The 15,606-nt window shown below is 41.2% G+C and overlaps 1 protein-coding gene across 17 annotated transcripts in view; it reads right to left on the minus strand.

Annotated features, from left to right (window-relative positions):
• Positions 1-15,606, minus strand: part of LOC105482397 (ELKS/RAB6-interacting/CAST family member 2) — a 981,466-nt gene that overhangs the window by 785,268 nt on the left and 180,592 nt on the right. For all 17 annotated transcript variants that reach the window (XR_011620093.1, XR_011620095.1, XR_011620096.1 and 14 more), the window contains one exon: positions 14,635-15,051. Coding sequence is in view for 12 of the 17 variants with exons in the window: in XM_071091912.1 (XP_070948013.1) it covers positions 14,635-15,051 (417 nt within the window). In the remaining 5 variants the exon portion in view is untranslated. The remainder of the gene's footprint in view (positions 1-14,634; positions 15,052-15,606) is intronic.

Below are 15,606 nucleotides of genomic sequence, written 5' to 3' on the forward strand. Positions count from 1 at the left end.
CCGAAGCAATCACAGAATGAAAGTGGGATGAAGATAAGGTTTGTCACATCTCAGAACAAACACCAGTACCCCAATAAGTGACATGTAAAATGTCACCAGGCAAGGTTTGATACTGGGGAGAGAAGTCAATGGTTTGCAAAGGGTGCATGAACTGCTTTACAAGGAGACCAGCTGATCCGAGGGCAACTCGATTATCCCCTCCTCATTTTTCCTCAAGGAAACATACATGATATTTGCTGAGCCAAGCCTGTGCAAAGTGCTTTGCACAGGTCATGTCACTGGAGACCAAAGAGTAAACCCAAGCAGGTGAATGCAAAGATTTTGTAGGAGGCAGAGAAAACTGCTGATTAAAATTCTATTAGACCGGAAGTCTCCTGTAAATTTCACTAGCATTCCCATGTCTCTTGCAAAAGTTCGGAACAGCTACTAGAAATATGACAACAAAGGCAATTAACCTCATAAAACAATGCAGATGAAAAAACAATGGGAGGAAAATGATTAAGGTTAAAATAAGAGAGGGAAACCAACATATTAAGAGAAAGAATAAGATTTTAAATGAGGTCATAATAGAAACCAGATGAGAAGCCCAAATAGAAAAGGAAAGTTTCAAAGAAAACAAACCAGAAATAAGGAAAGGAACTGGGTGGGAAGAAATGACTAGAAGTTATTTTGACTTTCTACAAAACAGTAGATGGTATGCTGGTTCTCATTTCTGAGGTCAAGTCCCCTGTGAGGTCTCAGGCAAGTTACTTAACTGCCCTGATTAGGTAATGGGACAATGTCAGCACCTACATCTCATAGAGTTGTTCTGAGGAGGAACTGAGTACAGCACTGAGCTCCATGCTTGCAGCTAGAAGATCTTCCATCTAACAGTGGTGCTGCTGTTGCTGATTTATGCTATCAACAGCATCCCACCAGGACCTCCCAAGATGAGATTCCATGACCTCTATTCCATGATAAGCCCAACAACCCTCAGATGTTCCAGTGCCACACAGATTCCTCAGGAGGTGGCTGTGATTTCAGGAAATGTGGTCATTTTGGACCATTCTCTGTAAGTCCTCTATGCAATACACATTTGTATCTGCAGGGCAGCAAAGGAAGGAGCCACCATGCGATAACCACAGCCTAGAAAAAGAAGGAAAGATAATGTTATTCATAAAGGTTTCCTGTCTTCTGGAAAAGCCTGTGTCATCATGTCTCAGAAGTCCCCACGCTCAGCACAAATATCCTCAAATGTCCACTAAATTTCATGATTGCTCTACCTGTAAGAGTTGCTTAAGGGGCATCCTAACAATACCCATCGAGGTTTGCGCCTGGCAGGTTTTTACGGCATCTCAAGCTTTCAGTGTGCAATTGGCAAGGATTTAGCCATTGTGCACCATTCTGTCCTTTAAAGCAGCTAAAGCTTGAATCTTTAAAATCATCTAAATCTTGACATGCATCATGAAAGTATTGCAACAGAGACCACTGACAGGAACACCACTGTGTATCATGAAAGTACAGTGGAATACCTACATGAAGAGTCATTTCTCGGCCAGGCATGATGGCTTACACCTGTAATCCCCGCACTTGGGGAGGCTGAGGCAGGAAGATCACTTAAACCCAGGAGTTCAAGATCAGCCTGGGTAACATAGTAAGACCCCATCTCTCAAAAAAATAAAAATAAAAAGAGTCATTTCTACCGTCTAAGGCACAATCAGAGTTTGCCTCTTCTTTGCTGTGTGGACTCTGCCAGAATGACAAAGGCCTCCTCCACCCTTTAAAAACACATCACCTTGCAATGCATTCCTATTTGGAGATATAGATGAAAAAGTAGCGTTTTAAAGATGCTCATTTGTCTAAACCAGGATTAACTTCCAGTACACTAAAAAGTGTACATAGGTAGTGAGGGAGCTCGTAATTCCAGATTCAAGTGATTAAATCATAAAAGAAGTTGTTGCTTTTTTTAAGGAACTCTTTGGAAAAATATTTTTAAGGCTAGACAAGAGATACAAAAAGAAAGCGGCACGAAAAAACCTAAAAGAAGTTAAGCTTAGAGTGGCAGCTAATCTCCTTAAATAGGTTTCTGAGTGCAAGATGTGTTAAGTGTTGATAAGCATTTCCTTGGTAAATGGCCACTGGCCCCAGTGTGTGGTACTCCAAGAACAGAACCCCTGCCACGAATCTGCAAGATTCTCTGCAAGAAAAGAACTTTGCTTCATTAATAACTTTTTAAAACATGCACTAACTAATTCACACTGGCAGTTGAAATCTTCCCATCAAAATTCATTCTACAATCAGGCTAAGTTCAAAGATATATGCAGGATAAAGAAAAAACTCAAGTTTAGAGAAAATTTGGGGTGAGTGGGGTAGGTGAACAAAATCATATAGTCTGAACTTAAAGTTTTAGAGTCAGGAAAATAGGATAAAACTAGATAGAGGACTTGGTCAAGTGGGTCAAAAAATAAAAGTTTCAATTGCATAAAAAGCCAAACATGACTTCAGATTTTTAATGTGTTACGCATAAATACTTGCTGCTATTTTAATATTTGCCTTGACTTGAGCTGTTGTGGGACTCTGCCTGAGGCAAGATTTTTAATAGCAATAATAAAAATACTTAATAGTACTTAGAGCAAAGCATGTGTGGTCACGACGTTTTAAAGAGGGGAAGAAAAGGTAATTTTCAACATCTGCAGTACATTTCCACATGATAAAACCACTACACTCCAAAATTATCCTGAAGTTTGGTGGTGCTAGAGGCAGGGGAGGAGGAAGAGGCAGTTCATGTAGAGAAATGTTTATTTAAAAAACAGAAAGGGAGACACAAAGGCCATTTAGGGGAAAGCAGGGATGACAACCTTTATTGTAAAATAAAACTGACAATTAATAGTGAGAGTCCAGTAGTCAAAATATAGGTTTATGTGTCTTCTCAGATCCATAATTATTATCTCCATAAATACTCCTGAGAATCAAATGTCTTTTATTTTCACAAAATCCCAATCTTCCCATGTGGTATATCAGACAAAACACCATCCCCAACCCCTCCTTTAGATTTCTTTTGCAGGACTTGCCTCATTTCCAGCCCTACAGTTTCTGAGAGAGAAGGAGTGAGGGGGAGGGGGAAGTTGGAGGCAGCTTCTCTCTCAGTCTCTCCCTCCATCTGTCTCTCTGTCTGTCTCTATAGGTCTCAATCTCTGTCTGTCTCTCTGTCTCTCTGTCTGTCTCTCTCTCTCTCTCTGTGTGTTTCTCTCTCTCTCACACACACACACACACACACACACACACACGTTTCTTTTTAGGCTCAAGCTCCCATCCCCCATCCCCCCTCCCCCCTCCCCCCTCCCCCCAGCACATCTGTTTCCTAGTTAAATCCCCTGCAGTCAGACTCTGGGTAAAGAAGTCTCCTGAGCTGGGCTGCCCTTCCTCAATAAAACCAAGTTTCAAGCAGATGGGGCTAGGAGTTACTGCCCTTGCCACAGTCCCAGGCCAGCCAGCAGACGGATGGGTCACTCTATACCAGCAGTTCACCACCAGAATTATTTTGCAATGTCTGGAGACTTTGTTGCTGTAAGCACAATCTGGGAAACGGTGTAAGTGCTAATCCCATCTAGTAAGCAAAGGTCCACTGTTCAACATCCTGCAATGCACAGGACAGCCCCACACAACAATCACCTTGCCTAATCGTCAACCTTGCTGAGATTGAAAATCCCTGGGCTACACCAAGGCAGCAACATCCTAGTAACAGGCAGTCTTCCCCCAACACTAAAAATGCTCAAATGTCTGGCAGCCCAGCTCAAACAGATGTGAGAGAGATCTGACTACCCCGGGGGCAGGAAGAAGGGCAGAGAGTGGTAAGGGAACTGGCTGTTCTCCTGACCAAATCCTGGCTTAGCTGAGTAAGACCACTGTCCATGGGGAAACCTGGCAAGGCCATGGCACACTAACAACTACCACATGTCAATATTTTTTAACACAACCTGCATATATACACAGTTTCTTTTTCAGGTCAGTTCCTTCAAAGCAGCCACATTTTTTAAAGCACTAATTGTGTACGGCTAAAAAGTGTCAATAAAACACAAGTATTTAAAAAGAGAAGGAGGAGGAGTAATAGAAGGAAGCCTGTGTTTTTATTAGGTAAGGAAGTCCTAATTCTCTTGGAGTTTGAATGGCAATCTCCACTTCTCTGGTGATTCTTAAAGAAGTCTTCGTTCACAGTCCCTTTGGAATCTGCCGGGGTTCCTTCCCAACACACACCACTCCTAAAAGAGGTGCAGACTTTCATGATAACTGACAATACCCAATGTGTTAAGAATCTAGAGATCAAAACTACAGATCTAATAACTGTAAAAGAAAAATGGGTGGCTGGGCACGGTGGCTTACGCCTGTAATCCCAGCACTTTGGAAGGCCAAGGTAGGTGGATCACCTAAGGTAGAGAGTTTGAGGCCAGCCTGACCAACATGGAGAAACGTCGTCTCTGATAAAAATGCAAAATTAGCCAGAATATGGTGGTGCATACCTGTAATCACAGCTACTCAGGAGGCTGAGGCAGGAGAATCCCTTGAACCTGGGAGGCAGAGGTTGCAGTGAGCCGAGAACGTGACATTGCACTCCAGCCTGGGCAACAAGAGCAAATCTCCGTCTCAAAAAAAGAAAAAAAAGGGCAAAAATGGCAGAAAAAAATACTGTTTCCTGATTTAAAAACAAACCAACCTCAAAAGCCCTATGTGAACAAGCAAACAAACCTCAAAAGCTATATGAAGAAAACAGTAAGATTTGATTCTCTGAATAAAAATAATTGCAGACAGGCTTTTACCACATGTCTTGATTCAAAAAGCTACTTACTTATCCTTAATTCAAAAAGCTACTTACTTCTTATCTGAGTCAGGGGTCAGCACATTTAAAGGGCCAGGTATTTTAGGCTTTGTGGACCAAGAGGCAAAATAAAAGGTATTATATACGTACTTATGTAATCCTTTCAAATGTAATCATTTAAAAAAGTAAAAAACATTTTTAGCTCCCAGGCCACTAAAAAAAAAAAAAAAAATGCTGCAGGCTACATTTGGCCAATAATCTATGGTTTGCCAAATCTCAATCTAAAAACGTAGCAAGTCTTTGTAATTTTTACTCATGAAGTCTCACTCACTTTTCTTTTTCCTTTTTCTACAAACTACATATACAGAATTATATTTTTCCTTTAGTGAGAATTTAATTCATTTTTATATGTTATAGCTGCTATAACCATAGCCACTCCTAGGAATCACCCATTAGCAGTTCACATTGCCTTTTTAGCACTCTATCTGAAACACGTAAGAGACCCCTCAACCTACATGCCAAACTGGAAACCCAAATAAAGTAGCCCTTTCACATCCGAGCCAAGGTGGAAGGGAAAGGAGATTTTGCTTTAGCAAATTAGAAAAGCAATGAAATGCACATGTCTTAGGAGTTACAAATACAATTTCCGTGTCTCACAATTGACACAGAAAGAAACCCAAAATACTCAACAAAAACTAGATAAAAAGTAAAGTTGGTTTTGGGATACAAAGCATTTCTTTTTGGTAGTGAGATAATCATGAAGTTAAAAAAAAATTGTAAAATAAAGCTAACTTTGATGAAATGGGAAAGGTCTGATTCTAAGTGCCACCCATTTGTCCTTATTCTCTGCTCACAAAAATTCACCTATTGTGAAGAATTTATGGAAGGCCAGGTGCTTTCATTTTCATGAGCCAAAAATGGAATGAGAAGACCTAGCCCTGACGTTGCCTTCTACATGGCACTGTTTGATCTTCCCGCTGCTCTATGACTTCACAGATTTTTAGTCCCCAATTCAACAGGCTCTGGTAAGATGTGGCAAGAAAATAAATCAGAGCCTTTTGCATTTCTTCCTTTTTCACATTTACAGAGAAAATAACCTTGAGCAAGAAGTCAGAAGACCAGAATCCTAGTCTGTGGTCTACTCTGGATTACACTGAAATCCCTGGAAGCATCAGGAAGTGCTTAGGAACAAGGTACTTCAATCAGCAGGTCCAAATTTGAATGCCAGATCCATCCATCACTATGTGCTCTGAGAACCTCGGCCAGTCACATCACCTCTCTAGGCCTCAACTTCCCCACCTGAGAGGCAGAGAAACTATTGTTCCATTCAGAGTATCAATGGAAGGATTAAATGGCACTCCTCGGGAAGTGACTGGCACAGGCTGCTCTTTGTGAGTGCCCAGTAAATGTTACATGTCATCACTGCTTAATTTCTCTGAGCCTGCATGTCCTCCCAGGGTTGCCAAAAGTATCTGTGGAAATAGTTAAAATGGAATGTGTTTTATAATGGAATGTGTTTATAGGCTTTATATACCAAGCCTCCTCCACATGTAAAGTATTAATGTTTCCACTCAAGACAGGTAGGGCCTTGGTACAGCTGAGCCTGTCTCAATTACCCATTGCTGCAGCTTATGAAACATGCTAACATACTCACAGCACCTGTGCTCGGGGTCCTTTCTCACTGCTGAGGTTTTATTTGCGAGGCATTGTTTTAACAAATGATGATGATGATAAATTATGTCAGTTACCCAAAAAATATTTTTCAGAGCGCCATCACACCTAAGGTAAAGCAGGAGGATGAGGGTGAAGAGGAAGTAATCAGAGCCTCTCCCAGCATAACCTCCAGACATTCTCACTCCTCCCTGGTGCCTCCCCACACCCTCAACCCTGTCACTTTCTTTTCTCAGCAGGTTTCAAAATGCCTTGTGTCTAATGGCTTCCTGGGGCTCCACCAGTCTCTGTTACCATAAAAAGCAGTCGATGATACTCATTGAAATGAAAATAGAGTAATTAGCATGTAGCATTCAAACTCAAAAGAATGTATGAGAATTTAAAGACAAGGCAAATGATGCTAAACAGAAAGGAATTTATTTTCCATGTCATCAGAAATGTGAGGGTAAAAATTATGAAAGCCTACTTTTGGACGTACTGTCAGATTACAGAGAGAGCGCTTTTCTGGAAAGATGCTTCATTGACATCCATCCTGCGTGGAGTAATTAGAGAAAATGGAACTCAGTGAAAACAAAGGGAATTTGTCTCAAACTAGCATCAGTCAATGAAAATTCCACATAATCTCAAAAGAGATACCATATTCAAAATCAGACGCTTACTCGGGAAAGAGGCACAAAGGAGACATGTTCAGTTTTCGTAGTTAAATACTAGTAGGAGTAAATGAAAAGGCATGCCTTAGAATGCTCACGACCTTGGGGCATGGTGGTTACAAATTACCAGATGTGTGTGAAAAAAATGAATAAAACTGAGCAATAGTCAGAAATGCCTTGTGTACTTGGGCAGAACGTCACAATCATTTCTTCACCCACGTTCTCAACCTTGGCTGCACAGCTCCACCAAGATTTCATCAAACTCAATACATTCAAAGTCTTCCCTCAACCTTAGCTTCTCCTGCTGACAACACTTGCCTGCCCACGGCTGTACCATCTGCCTGTCCACAGGTCTATACCAGTTGTCTCTTCCTCCTCAAAGCTCCCAGCACTCAGTTCTTAAGTTGTCAGGGTCCTGCCTATAGGTGGAGATGACCTTTCCCTTCAACTTCCATGGCCACCACCCAGATTCACAGTCTTGGTAATCTGAATAACCACAGTATCCTTCTAATTTCTCTCCATGCTTTTGTTCTCTTCCCATCCAATCCAATGTTAACAGACCATCTTCTCTGGTCGTGTCATTCTCCAGGCCAAATGTCTTCAAAGGCTACCCAGAGCCCACACAGTAAAGCCAATTCCCTTTATCTGGTCCTCAGAGCCCTCAGTGATCTGATACCAAATCATCTGCTCAGCTTTATTTCCTTCCCCCACTGAAAGGCAGTTTCAGCTGCTCCAAATTCATTGTGCCTCAACCTCACCACAGTTCCCCCTCTGTGACTTGACTCAGTCATCTCTTCTCCAATCACGCTTCCCCACCAACCCCATGTGCTAAAATTCTTCCTGCCTTGAAGACCGGCTCTACCATGGATGAAGCCGGTTGTCAGCTCTCCTGCCTCTAAGCTGTACAGCATTCGGGTGCCATTCAAGGCCTCTCAGTGTACCACACCAAGAAGCAGTAGCATGCAGTGGGGGACACGTACAGAGTCTAGAGTCACACTGCCCAGCTTCCAATCTTGATTGCAGCTTTTGCAGTGTGTGACTGGAGGCAATTACTTACCTCACTGTGCCTCTGTTTCCCTATCTGTGTAATACACATGATGACAACAGTATTTACTTAGCACAGAACAAGACTTGATAATTATGAGCTGTTCCTCTTATTGCTCACCTGAATCTCTGAACAAGACCACAAAATTGCCACCGATACTCCCACAGCATCCTCCATATGGATGCTCAGCATATGCCCAATGATGTCCAACGTATAAATGAAAGAAGACTGCCAGTTAAAGCTACCTGCAATGTTTCTCCTCCACTCCAAACACAGAGCAATCATGCAGAAAACATTTCTTAATGGAGCTCATACCAACCATTATGAACTTTTCTGATATTGACAAAATAAATCACAGAGTAATTCTCCAGAAATTTTTAACAAATTTTTCACTCATTACAATATTTATTGAGCAGCTACCGGCAATATCTGAGGTCTGGGAATACTGATGGAGTGTATTGATCAGGTAAGATACTTACTATATTAAAATAGGGAGCAATTGTTAAGTTCTGTAATATGTATAGGAAACAGCCCTTGTAAAAGATCATGTATATAAAATGTTATGTTTATATGTTTGGGAATAGTTTCTGCAATTAGCTTTGTTGGTAGAAATAGAATGTATTGAATCTGTAGAGTCAGAATTAGAAATGCCTGCATCAGCAAAATCATGGCTTAGGTCAGCAGAACTAGAGACAAGCATGTATTAAGGAAGCCATATGGTTTTGAGAAGGGGGACTGGAATGGCATTTAGAAGTTCGGGCAGAGACTATACAGGACGAGTTTGAGCCATCAGTAAAGGTCTGAAAGCTTAAGAAATTCCAGGTAATACCTTTTGCCTTGGTGGATCTCCCACTGTCCTGGGGTCAACCTGGATAAGTAAACCAAGAGATCAAGAATTCATGTTACCTCTTTCTCCTGTCTGCCTACCCCCAGCACAGAGGGAGGCCCAGGTCTCCTGAGGGTTTTGCTTGTCCTGGGTTATTAGCAACTGTGGCCTGTAAAGACTTGGGTGCTTTTCTGGCCCTGCTACCAAAAAAGGGCAAGTTGCCCAAAAGGATTAACACAGGAGATCAATAGGATTAGCAGCAGAACATATATCCCTTCCCATCAAGATCTTAAGCCAGATAAGTCCAAAGACCCCTAACTCTCTTCTAAGGACCAGTCAAGAAAATAGTAAGCAGGGTAAGTATAAGAGGATCTTGGTCTATTAATCCATTTCTTTTTCTTTAATGAGATCAGTAGTGTTTCAGATACTTGATTACTAAAACTTCTAGATGGAACAATATGTTCTTTGCAGAAAAAGCTAGAGAACAGGGTAAACTATGAGCACGTCAAACAATGTCTTATCAAATCAACCTGCATCCAAATACATCAGACAATGCTAGTGAGTAATGCTGAGCTTCGGCCAACCCTTTGGCTCACATTAGCACATCAGTTGGAGTTCCTGGGCAATGGATTTGGTCTTCCAAGTAAGTTAAGATCATAACCTTTTGGTTGTTGTTTCCTGCCAGACAAAGAAGTGGTTTCACACTCAGCCTTTTCTAGACCACCAAAAGACAATAAGACACTAAAGCAACCCACCCCATATGCAACTCCTGCCAACTCCAAATCTCCTAAAACAATAAGCTGAACAAGGCCAGGAGATGGGGTTTATGTGAGGTCCACCACCTCTGCCTGAGAATGAATCATAAAACCACTAGCACTCCATTCCCCAGCCTCACACTGCCTAGCCCCGACCTACTCGATATAATGAAAATGAAATCAGGAACACACTGAACCTAAAACCTCAAGTACATTTTAAATCTTGTTTTAGATCCATCTATATTAACAGAGGTCAGGTAACTTGTTTATTCAAACTAACTTATTCTTACTGGTATAATAACAAAAGTGGTCAGACACATTTTTCTACTTAAAAAAAAAAAAACCTGACAAAGAAGTACATTCTAAAACTCAGTAAAGAATATGGAAATAGCTCACAATAAACTTTGTCTTATAAAATAACTAATGAAGGAAATAACCCACTTATTTGGCAATGGGAAACAACGATTTGTATATTATTACATATTTGGTAGGTCATTAATTAGAAGCTCTTTTTATTTTCTAGCATAGCATTTTTCAAAAATGTCTTACAAAGAACACCAGTGCAACAAGAGAAAAGCAAGTCACGTAAGTTTGAGAAGCTCTGCCTTCTCTGGTCCCCTTCTTAGAAATGACTAATGCATATTTGCATGTTAAAGATTGAGACTGTAACTCTGTGGAATCCCTTGTTTCCCCAAGTTCACTTGGCACTGCAACCCTTTTTCTCTCATAACACATATCAACAGCCCACAAATGGCTGTTCTGCCAAGCGCAATTTGGGAAAAATTTCTTCTAGAAATGGGATATGGGCCAGGCGTGGTGGCTCACACCTGTAATCCCAGCACTTTAGGAGGCTGAGGCAGACAGATCGCTTGAGCTCAGGAGACTAGCCTGGGCAACGTGGTGAAAACCCTTCTCTACCAAAAATACAAAAAAAAAAAAAAGTAGCCAGGCATGGTGGCACATGCCTGTAGTCCCAGCTATTCAGGAGGCTGAGGTGGGAGGATCACTTGAACCTGAGAGGTAGAGATTGCAGTAAGCCAAGACTGCACCACTGTACTCCAACCTGGATGACAGACTGAGACCCCATCTCAAAAAAAAAAAAAAAAAAAGAAAGAAAAAGAAAAAAGAAAAGGGACATCGTAAAATGGTTTAAGAGCTGAGACTCCAGAGTCAGCCTGATTCAAATACCAGCTTCACCATTTGTTAGCAGTATGACATTGGGTTTGTCCCTCAGTTCCCCCAGGTAAAATGGGCAAAGTAATAGCACCTACCTCCTAGGCCATGGGCATTTCCATCTGAGTGGAACAGTCTTCTAAGATCCTCACATGGATGGTTCCTTTTGGTTATTCAAGTCTCAGTTCATACTGTCACCCCCTCCAAGAGGCCTTCCCTGACAACCCAATATAAAATTAGCCTCACCAGATCACCAGTGCTTCACTCTCTTCTTCATGACATGCCTCTATTTAACCACAAAATTGTCATCTATTTTCCCCCAATAGAATGTAAGCACCATGAAGGTACATTTTAATAATGATCATTGCTATATCTCAAAACAGATCTTCAATAAGTATTCATCCAATGAAGGAATGAATAGAAGGATTAATGAATGAATGAATGGATGGATGGATGCATAAATGAATGAATGAATGAGATGACTCAGTGTGAATCCATCTAAAGCATTCTTCATGATGCCTGACACATAAGCTGACACACACAGATGCTATTTTGAAAACTTCTGGGGAACCGTGAGTGGTTAATACACACATAATCATAATTCTCCCAATAAGTAACATTCTGACTCCACAGTGTATCTTCTTGCTGTAGTAGAGGTAAACATTTCACAACATTCATTCAGAGGTGTGCTAGTAAACAGGCTTTCAGGAATGGGCAAGGGAATGGGGAAGGTAGACCCTAAGAGTAGCATCTTCCAATTTCCATGGTATAAATACACCAAATATGACCAATTTCAGGCTATGTGTGGTTTAACATCAGGATCACAAGATTCCTGAGAATTTAACAAATTGCTCTCACAGGACTGTAGAACCTTTCTCATGGGAATGGTCCTTTCAGGCCTTGGAGTCTTGTTTGTTGAGTTCAAGTTTAACATGAGGTTTTTTATGTACAGATATATTTTCCAAATTCTCCCCCTCTTGATGAGCTAAAATAAGGGATACCTACTCGTTTTGGTCTGATGCTCAGGGAAACTAGTTGTATGTACTGGGCTGCACTTTCTGTACCCTCTTCTGTGTGCTTTCAAACTGGTGTTTAAGGATCTAAATATGATCTATATCCACACCAGACCATTGTGAGAACCAGCCAATCTCAGAAAACCCAAGATGAATTGTGTTTAGATTCATTTAAATGGGGGCAGCCACATAAGGCACCATCTAGTAAGCACTATCAATGAGCAGAATCTAATTGCAGAAGAAGAATGACCACCCTGACCACAAGATCCCAAGAAGGAGTGAGAAATGGTGCTGCAGATGGAGATTTCTCTGGCATCACAGCCTTGCTACCCCTTGGCATCAAAATAAAACAGTAGCTTTTTCCAACTCTAGTCATCCTCTATCAACTGCAGTTTTGAGATAATACAAGAAAAATTCCAAAATCCACAGTTAATCTACATGCAAGTAACAACATGCCAGTAATTGTTGCTCCTCTTCTGTAAGCTACGTGAGAGGTCTATGAAGTAAGACATGGAGAAAATTACTTTCTGCTGTACTGTATTTGTTATCTATGGCTGTGTAACAAATTACCTCAAAATTGAGCAGCTTAAAACAGTACACATTTATTATCTCAGTTTCTGTGGGTCAGGAATTCAGGCACAGCTTAAGTGGGTCCTCTGCTTCACAGTCTCTCACAGCCTGCAATCAAGATGTCAGCCCAGGACCTGTCATCATATCTGAAGGCTCGACTGGGAAAGGATCCACTTCCAAGCTCACTAAATGGTTGTTACCAGGTTTCCATTCTTTGTGGCTGTTGAAATGAGTGCCTCTGTTCCTTACTGGGTGTTGACTGGAGGCCACCCTCAGTTCCTTACCACATGGGCCTCTCCACATGGCAGCTTGCTTCATCAAAGCATGCAAGTATGAAGGCAATAGAGTCTGCTACCAAGATGGAAGTAACAGTCTTACATAACCTAATCATGGAAGTAACATTGACATTCTATTACTTTTGCCATATTCTATCATTTCAGAGCAAGCTATGAGGATCAACCAATACTCAAAGAAAGAGGATTATATAATGGTGTGAATTCCAAGCAGCAGGGATTATTGGAGACCATCTTGGAAGTCTTCTCACCACATTCACCCTCTTGGAAGATAGATGGGAAGATACTGTGGTTGTTCCCACCCATATGGGAACACCCATCCCAAAATGGGTTGCTCCCATTTTGGCCTAACCAAAACATCTCCTTTTTTTTTTTTTTTTTTTTTTTTTGAGACGGAGTCTCGCTCTGTCGCCCAGGCTGGAGTGCAGTGGCACGATCTCAGCTCACTGCAAGCTCCATCTCCCGGGTTCACGCCATTCTCCTGCCTCAGCCTCCTGAGTAGCTGGGACTACAGGCACCACCGTGCCACGGCTAATTTTTTTTTTTTTTTTTTGTATTTTTTTAGTAGAGACGAGGTTTCACCGTGGTCTCGATCTCCTGACCTTGTGAACTGCCCACCTCGGCCTCCCAAAGTGCTGGGATTACAGACGTGAGCCACCGCGCCCGGCCCAAAACATCTCTTTAAGATTTTCGATATGAAACCAAGCCATGTGGTTTCCCAAGCATGTTGGTAAAGTATCATTAAAAGAAAACAAGGAAGAATAAGAGTAGAGGACATTAAATTTGCAGACACAAAAGTCTTTTACTAAGTTCTAGGCAAATATAACCTACATCAGAGCAAATTCCTGGGAGCATCTGCATTTTTGCAAATCCCAACATGGAAGCCATGTCTTCTGACCAACCAAACAAGTGACTCACAAGAAGCACCACCATCTGAACAGGTATACTGTCAAGAAATCTAGTTTGGTCTAGAAGTAAGTATCTTCTAGAATTTTTATTTATTGCTGTAGAATAGTTTGAAAACATTTTTAATGACATTTTATTGCTTGTTATTTTCTGTGAGATCCTTGTCTCCCTACAGCAGTTTTGCCTGCATGATACTTTTAAGGTCCATATCCACCAGAGTGGCAAGGAACTGCTATAAAAATTTCAAACCTTGGCAGTCATCCACATTTTTTCTAAGCTCTACCTAACCACATATTCTCAGATACATGAGTATCCCAACATTGAATGGTGGTAAAAGGCCAGAGAGACTGCCTCTGAAGAACTTCAAATGATTTAACCCACTAAGGGCAAAACACATACTCAGAAAACCTGTAATACTCTGTCCTAGATGAATGTAAATGCAGACAAAAATTATCTTAATCCTAAACACTCAAAATTAATCTGTGAATTTTACCATTCTTTCCTAAATGCTTTACTTTCTGCAAATCTCATCCCCAATTCAGTAACAAAAATATTTAGGGTCATTGTGTTGCTAATCATATTTATTTTTTCCTTTAGAGAGGTGATATTTGATAAACAACTAAACTAAATAGTATCACACCTAAAAGACTCTGAAACCGCCACCTGTGGGAAAGCAATTGTAAATCACTTTAGAGTTGATATGTCCTGCATATGTTTGAATCGTGGATATGTGTTGAATAATAATGGAATGCATGTGCAGTGAGCAAAGACTAATACAAAATTCCAGTTTAATGGTCTTAAGCCGGCAGGAAGGTCATAAAGCAGATGACAAAGGGAATTTTGTTAAGGATGTAGATATCTTCCAACCTGTGAAAATAACTTGATAATATATTTTCACTTATAAATTAAGGCTGTGGGGAAATACAGAGAATGCTCTTACCTCTCTAAGATGTATGTTTTCCTTCTCTTTCTGGTCTAAAATCACTTCCAAGTGGCTGACCTGAGACTCAGCCTCTGCCATCCGTCGCGTTCGCTCATTGTCATCCTCTAGGCTTTTGGACGGCAAGCCTTTACTTTGTAACATCTCAAGAAGTTTTTTAATCGACTCATCTCGAGCATTGAGGGTTTGTTTCTGCGTTTCAATTCTCAGCTCCATTTCCTCTAATGTCTTCCTCAAAAGGAACAGCTCCTTGGCCTGCCTGTCGTGCTCGGCTTGGAGCCGCCTGAAGTTCTCCTCCGTCAGCTCGATGGTGAAGTGCTCCGCTCCTCGGTTGCCACTCTCTTGCTGGAGGAGGTGGTTGAGGTCTCTCTGGGTTCGCAGCTCATCTTGAAGGGCTTGGATTGTCAACTGTAGGTGCTGCAGCGAGAAAGATGGAGCAGGAGAGGAGACAGAAGGAAAAAAAGTCAATGAAAATGGCAAGTGCCGTTTGCTGCCACCACACTATGAAGATGGAATGTTAATCATGAGGTCCGGAGGGCCAGCCATGAATTCCTCCACGGTGACTTCAGAAGCATGGGACAGCACATGGAGAGGGGGAGATTCATTCAAGGATGCTTTCTGAATGTCTTGGGAGAAGAGAAATGCACACGTACACAGAAACAATAGATTAGTGTCAATCACAAGGGAAATTATACATCTACAGAGTTTTTAATTTAGGAAGTGGAAAAGGTTAGAGGGAAACTTTCACAAACACACCTTCTTTATGCCCAGAACGCTCCAGACTCAGTATTCCTTGTTTCCTAAGGTATTCTTTATTGTACTATCCATTATTTCCCACGATCAATATGTGTTGATTTAAAAATGAAAATAATAGCATCCACTACAAGTAGACACAAACGAAGACTTTATTTTTTTACAAATAAAGCTGTGAACAGGTTTAGTAAACAGGATTACTGCATCTGAAAGCAAAAG

This window comes from Macaca nemestrina, chromosome 2 (genome assembly GCF_043159975.1).
Source record: "Macaca nemestrina isolate mMacNem1 chromosome 2, mMacNem.hap1, whole genome shotgun sequence".
Lineage (NCBI taxonomy): Eukaryota > Metazoa > Chordata > Mammalia > Primates > Cercopithecidae > Macaca > Macaca nemestrina.